General features: G+C 37.4%; 1 protein-coding gene across 2 annotated transcripts in view; it reads right to left on the bottom strand.

Moving 5' to 3' along the window:
* LOC111083549 (calmodulin-binding transcription activator 1-like) overlaps positions 1-6286 on the bottom strand; it is a 17036-nt gene extending 10750 nt beyond the window's left edge. For both annotated transcript variants that reach the window (XM_022380137.1, XM_022380136.1), the window contains exons 1-2: positions 5978-6286; positions 437-615 (exon numbers count right to left, since the gene is read on the bottom strand). In XM_022380137.1, the coding sequence (XP_022235845.1) occupies positions 437-615; positions 5978-6240 (442 nt within the window). In that variant the 5' untranslated portion in view covers positions 6241-6286. The remainder of the gene's footprint in view (positions 1-436; positions 616-5977) is intronic.
* Between the last annotated feature and the right edge of the window lie 1128 nt (positions 6287-7414).

The following is a 7414-nucleotide window of genomic DNA, read 5'->3' as shown; positions in this document are numbered from 1 at the left end:
TATTGAGAAAGAATAAACTAGTTTTACTTAAGAAAGGACTTGTATCGCTAAAGTTTCATTTTAAGAAATTATACCGGAAATTAACAAACGAGCAGAGACGTAAAAATATATAATATTCAAGCACTACAACAGATGTTGTCACAAGTCCAGAAGGACTGCTTTTTTGTTCCTATCACATACCTCCCTTATCATATATAATATTCAAATACTTGTATTTCAGAAAAGCATTACAACTTTTATTTAATTTTTTTAAAGTATGTCTATGTTTATCTGTGTATATATAACAAAATAGACTAAAGCAATTGAATGAGTGAAAACAAAAAAAACAAAACAAATACAACCTAACTAGATATTAAAAAACTTGTGAATAATAATTAAATGAGCAGAAAATAAAAGAAGAAATACTTTAAGTATAGAAACAGTTTATTTCATTTACCCGAAAGTGTTAAATTAGAGAAGTCTCTTTCCATAATTTTTCCAGAGGCTTGGAAAAATTCACAGAAGTCTGCAGTGGTGGGTGGTAGGGAGTTTGACTCCAGTGTGAAACTTACTGGACTCTGAAGACACGAAGAGGTGGTACTTGAGGAAGAATTTGGTGTACCAACTTCATGGTACCTTAAGATAAAAACACGTTATATTCCTTCATCTCTTATTCCATGTATTTGGGCTAAACAAAATTAAACATTTAATTTTTCATATTTCTCAATTAGAAAAGCAGACCAAGTATTACTAGTGACCCATCACAATCATCAGAATGATGTTTTTTGTTTCCAGTAAAAGAAACTTTATTATTAAAAAAAACACAAATCTGTTCTACATATCTTAATTTCTCACATAGAAAAACTTTATAAACGATCAAATAACATCTAGCATAAAAATTCTTGTTTCTACTGTCAATAATACACATATGCTATTTCTTCCTTATAAAATAATATGCATCTGTAACCTAGATCTTGTCAGTCATAACTGAAACAAACTTATATACAAATGTTATAGTTTTCCTATACTGGAAATGTATTTCTGATAGGTACTTACTTCCGCTCATATATATAGCTATTCTCGTTCAGTGCTGCCCTCTATTTTTTCGCATACCACAAGCATTTCACTCCCACGCACACCTGGATTCACATGGTTTAACTGACTCTCACATGCAAAGTATCATGCAATAAACATCCACCAATAGTAGTGCCACACACCCACATGATTTATGTGACTCCCTCTATGCTATTCTACCTAACTATCACTTCGAGTTTAGGCAAAAATGTAAGCACCGATTTACAGTGGGGAGGAAAGGTCGGAAGTGTGAGAGAAAGTAAGTACTCATTGGGAATACGTTTTCAGTGTAGGAAAATTATAACTTCTCACAAGGTACCTTACTTCTCCTCACATACATAGCTAGAATCCCACATTGAGTAGGTGGAGGGACCAGTGTGAGAGAGAAAGTAGAAGCATCCAAAGGACACCCTAATGAGGGAACCCTCTAACAAGAGACCACACCACTTCTGTACTAGGTATACTCTTTGGCCAGATGTTGAAAAGGTGTGACAGATCCAGGCAGAAAATTGTGAGGAGAACATCCTAATGAGAAAATGGTAGGACAGTGACCCTAACCACAGTATATTATAATTCCAATCTTCCTGATGAACAAAATGTGGGTAAAATAAGGGATGTGTCCCAAGGTGTAGAGTGGCTAGGGCATGACAAACCATAGATGGCAAGTGAACTGCATCCAAAATTCGACCTCCTGGAACTGACATCCACGTGGGGGTAGGACGAGGATCATACCTTCTTCACCTCATGTTCAGCCAACTGGAGGGAGAAATCCCACCAACAACAACACTGGGATAATGCACTCGAGGTGAATTGAGTGAGGAACCATGGACACCCTGAACACATGTGTGAGAACTTATGTTGATTGGTTCAGCTCTATGTCCAAAACTCAACTGCTGGGAATCGACATCCATGTGAGGGTAGGATGAGGGATCTCAATCGAAGGGGTGAACTGTATTTATGATAGCACACTAAATGTGTGAGTACATCATGTCAATTGGTTCAGCTCTAAATCCAAAACTCAACCACTTGGAACTGACATTCGTGCAGGAATATGATGAGGAATCCCAGTCGCACGACATATGTGAGGACATATGGTGATTGGTTCAGCTCTAAGTCCAAAACTCAACTGCAGAGAACCGACATCCATGTTGGTGTAGGATGAGGGATCCCAATTGCATTACATGTGTGAGGGCATGATATTAATTGGTTCAGCTCTAAATTCAAAACTCAACTACCAGGAACTGACTTCCATGTGGTAGGATGAGGGATCCCAATTACACTACATGTGTGAGGGCATGATATTGACTGGTTCAGCTCTAAATCCAAAACTAAACTACCAGGAACTGACTTCCATGTGGTAGGATGAGGGATCCCAATTACACTACATGTTTGAGGGCATGATATTAATTGGTTCAGCTCTAAATCCAAAACTAAACTACCAGGAACTGACTTCCATGTGGTAGGATGAGGGATTCCAATCATTATGACAGTGCACTCCAAAGCTACAACATACTCTCGGACAAACCCATACAGAGATGGAGCATCTATTTGGAGGACATTTCATCATCTACACCAGTAGAACAACACTCAACTGAATGGATACTTTATTGTTTATATTGTATAGCTCTCATTCAGGAGGATACTTCCATGGTCCACCACCCCAGCAGCTTGGAACTGAAAAGTGGAAGGACTCTCTTACTCCACTGGAAAAAACATGGAGGGAGGGCAAATGTGGTGAAGAATCCAGAGAAACATCCACACCAGAGACAGTGCAACGGGTGACCATGAAACCCTATTTTGAAAAGCAAACCAAACCCGATTTATTCAATCTAAGGAATGGGCAGCAATCCCCTTCTGCTTTACCCATGAAGTCCATGGGTTAGTATGGTCGAGAATTGACATATTTATGAAGCAAAGATATCGTGAGGAATAATCCACAAGCAATCTTGTGGGACAGCCATCTCTAGTTTATGTGATCGTAATGAACAGTGAGCATTTTGAGGCCTTGGAAATTATGAAAGTGAAGTCAACATGGCCGTACACTGTGGGTTTTAGTACAGTTCTATGCTATTGAAGTATGCCTGGACAGGCATCAATCGCCACAGTGTGGGATCCTAGTCAAAACATGGAACAGGCCCCTGAACATAATATATATATATATAACAAAATATAGAAAATTTATCCAGTTATAGTCTCACTGAAGAATGAAATATGGCAACAAAGGTAAGATAGTAGACAGCTGAAGAAAAACATCTACCCAAAGCAGGTAATGAAGGATGAACATATGAGGTGTAGTTACAGTGCTCGACATTGGGAGTTCCTCCAATGGACGATGGGGTTGAGATGCAGGTAAAAGGTAAGGTGCCTAAACAGAGTGAGGACACCAGGAATTGATTATGTGAAGAAGTAGACAAGGAATAAAAGGCCAATCGAATCACAAGACGAACCCAATGGGGAAGAATGGAAGGGAAAAGTCATGAACAGAGCAGTGGTGTAAGGGAAAGAAACGCCAGGAAATGGAGTCAATGGAAAGAAGCTTTAAGAGCAATGAAGCAACCCAGAGCATTCACGGGACAGAGAAGGTCATTTAGATCCAACCAAGAATAAAGAGTAAAGATGGAAAGAAACGAAAACAACGAAAAGAATATTCCACATAAGACCCCATAGTGTAGGTTAGTAAAATCACTCCAGAACAAAAAGAACATATTAAGCCAAAACAGCTGAGAAAACCAGATCTGTACTGGCCAGGAAGGATCAGTTAATAACACCTGGCCCAGAGTGACATGGATGATCAAAATAACCTTGGTAAGAAGAGTGACAAAATGAGAAAAACTAAAATTATAAACTTGATCTCATCCTGTCTGAACGTATCGACAGCCAGGGCGAGTGGATGATCAACTGGAGATCAAAATCAAAAGAAGTAACTTGGAATTGAGAAAGGGGTCAAATGTTTCCTGTGGAGGAGTACCCCAGAGGAGGCAGAGCCACCAAAATTTTGAGGATCGAGAGGCTACTCCTTGGGAGAAAATGTCAGGGCTGGAAAAGCAATCTGCAATGGGGAATAAATCCTTGGGAACATGATACGCCAGGAGATGTATGTCAAGTGTGTGGGTTCAAAAATGGAGATCTACTGTACCACAAAGGTACATGAACAAGTGCCTCCTAGGCATATGATATAAGCCACTATAATGTCGGAATGAAACATTATTAGTCAAATACAGACAAGAGGAAGAAAGTGAACTAAAGCACGTTGGCCTGCTGAAATGCCAGGGTGTTAAAATGGTAAGACCTTTCGTCCTGAAGCTTCCTGCAGATCGACCCATGTCCCCAACATGGGGAGATATATTCAACCACCAATGCATATAGTTGAAGAGGGAAGGAGGAAAGTTAAGAGGAGAATCCAAAGCAATCCTAGCAAGAGACAATGGGTTATGCAGCATCTTTCGGAAATATTGCAACTGTGTCAGACCTAAAGGCAGAAGTGCTTCCATAGAAGCCACATCCCCAATGTGTTAGAACCTCGCTAGCTGTAAGATAGTGAACCGTAATGGAGTGAATAACAGGAAGCTCCATCAAATGCATTCGAGGAGGAGAATAGATGGTCCCAAAGGAGGTGGGGATTAAAAAGACACTCCCCAAATAGACGAGGTTGTTGGGTATGTAACAGGAAACTAATCTAACTGTAAATCCAACCACCTGAGCTGCTTGTGTAAGAAGGTACGAAAATGGTACTGAATCATGTGGTGAAAAACCTAAGATAGCATCCCAAGAAATGAAAGATAAGAATATTTTCCATGAGCATTTCTCAGTCCTGCAGAAATTGCCCACCCAATTGTGATCAAAGACTACATATTAAAACATGGAAGAACCAAGAAGTGATTGAGGCAGGACTGATCAATCTCGAACTCCAATCAGCATCAAGCATACACGATGAATAGAGAAACCAGTAGGTGGGGCAGATAAAGGACAGGAAGATGCTAGGCATGGAAAATGCATTAAAATGACAATGACTCAGAATGCAACAAAAAAGCAACCAAAAAATAGAATATAGCATTACAGATACCCCAGATGATGCTAAATGCACAGTAGTAGCCCCAAAAAACGGACTAGTGAAGGAAACGAGCCTACCATAAGTCCCTGCTAAAAGTGGGTGGAAAACAAATGATACAAGACAGTGTATCACTCCAGAAGATCCCAAAAGCAAAGAAGCTATGTGTGGAGGGAAAGAACTGAAGATGGTAAATGCCCCAACACGGAGAGAAGGAGGAAGAGGTATTCCATGAAAATCCCCTAAATATAGGTGGAATGCCTAAGAAAGGAGGTGTACGGTAGACATTTCCTGCAGGCAGGGGTCGATTGGGTAAGACAAAGTTGGAAAACTAGGTGGATCGATAAAATGGATAGGATTAACAGAGGCTGCCACCATACAGGTGACAGAGATTCTAAGTACATAGAATCAAAAAGAAAATCTGCTTGATGGTAAGCTAAGGCAATCTGAACCAAAGCCCGAGAAAGGCAAGGCATGCAAGTACCTTCTCTCAAAAGAGAGAAAAAATCTGATCATGAAACATTGTTTGGAGAAAGAGGAGGAAAATATATTGTGAAACGTGTTTAAAAAAGCTGAGGTAGGTTTGTGTTTTTTTTTTCTAGGAAAACCACATTGAGCTATCTGCTGTGTTCACCAAGGGGAATTGAACCTCTGATTTTAGAGTTGTAAATTCGTAGACTTACTGCTGACCCACCAGGGGATGGCTGAGGTAGGCCGAGCAGATTCCACAGATATTTAACCTAAATGTCGATTTACCCATAACATGAACTACAGGTAAACCGAAAATAACAGACACTTGTTAAGCCTAATCAAACTGTGCAAAATCAAAAAAGCCCAATCAAAAATACGCATTGCAGGTAGGGGAAATATTCTTACCTGTAATTATGGTCACTAAATTCAAAACTGAACTCTTCACTCATCAGTGGAGGTTGGGGTTCCTTGACTGAGCATAGTTCCAGTGAAGGTTTATCTTGAGTTGAAATGTTGTTAGAGATTCTTCCATCCGCTGGTTGCAGATTTGCTTTATTTTTAACATTCATCAAGTCTGAAAGTTCCCCAGAAGATGCTTTAATACGATCAGGTATAGCTGCAATGATTTTCTCAGCCAAGCTTAGAACTTGGTTTTCTGTATCAGCCATGTTAAGATCACAACTCCTACAACTCTGTGGACGACTGGAGAATAAGCTGCCTATTGTAAACCAAGACAATAATTATGATAATGTTTGTTAACGTGATGATATATATATCTAACTTTATACTTAATGTGATGATATATATATCTAACCTTATACTTAATGTGATGATATATATATCTAACTTTATACTTAATGTGATGATATATATATATCTAACCTTATACTTAATGTGATGATATATATATCTAACTTTATACTTAATGTGATGATATATATAATCACATTAAGTATAAAGTTAGAGATATATATATCTAACTTTATACTTAACGTGATGATATATATCTAACTTTATACTTAACGTGATGATATATATATCTAACTTTATACTTAATGTGATGATATATATATCTAACTTTATACTTAATGTGATTATATATATATCTAACTTTATACTTAACGTGATATATATCTAACTTTATACATAATGTGATGATATATATATCTAACTTTATACTTAATGCGATGATATATATATCTAACTTTATACTTAACGTGATGATATATATATCTAACTTTATACTTAATGCGATGATATATATAACTTTATACTTAATGTGATGATATACATATTTAACTTTATATTTAATGTGATGACATACATATCTAACTTTATACTTAATGTGATGATATACATATTTAACTTTATATTTAATGTGATGATATATATATTTATAACTTCATACTTTCTATTGAAAGTAAGCTAACTATATACAGAGAAAAAATAAGAAGGAATATAAGATTAATAAACCATATAGACTAGATCAAATAGTAATTAAATGTCATAAAGCAGTACAAAAGCCTATAATGGTTCATAAAGCAGTACAAAAGCCTATAATGGTTCATAAAGCAGTACCAAGGCCTATAATGGTTCATAAAGCAGTACCAAAGTCTATAATGGTTCATAAAGCAGTACCAAAGTCTATAATGGTTCATAAAGCAGTACCAAAGCCGATAATGGTTCATAAAGCAGTACCAAAGCCTAAAATGGTTCATAAAGCAGTACCAAGGCCTATAATGGTTCATAAAGCAGTAACAAAGTCTATAATGGTTCATAAAGCAGTACCTAAGCCTAAAAAGATTAGACTGAACTGAATTATAACTTTGATACTCTCATTGT

The sequence above is a fragment of the Limulus polyphemus genome, unplaced genomic scaffold (assembly GCF_000517525.1).
Source record: "Limulus polyphemus unplaced genomic scaffold, Limulus_polyphemus-2.1.2 Scaffold10046, whole genome shotgun sequence".
Taxonomy (NCBI): domain Eukaryota; kingdom Metazoa; phylum Arthropoda; class Merostomata; order Xiphosura; family Limulidae; genus Limulus; species Limulus polyphemus.
The sequence above is the reverse complement of the archived record's forward strand: the minus strand, read 5'-3'. Positions and strand labels throughout refer to the sequence as shown.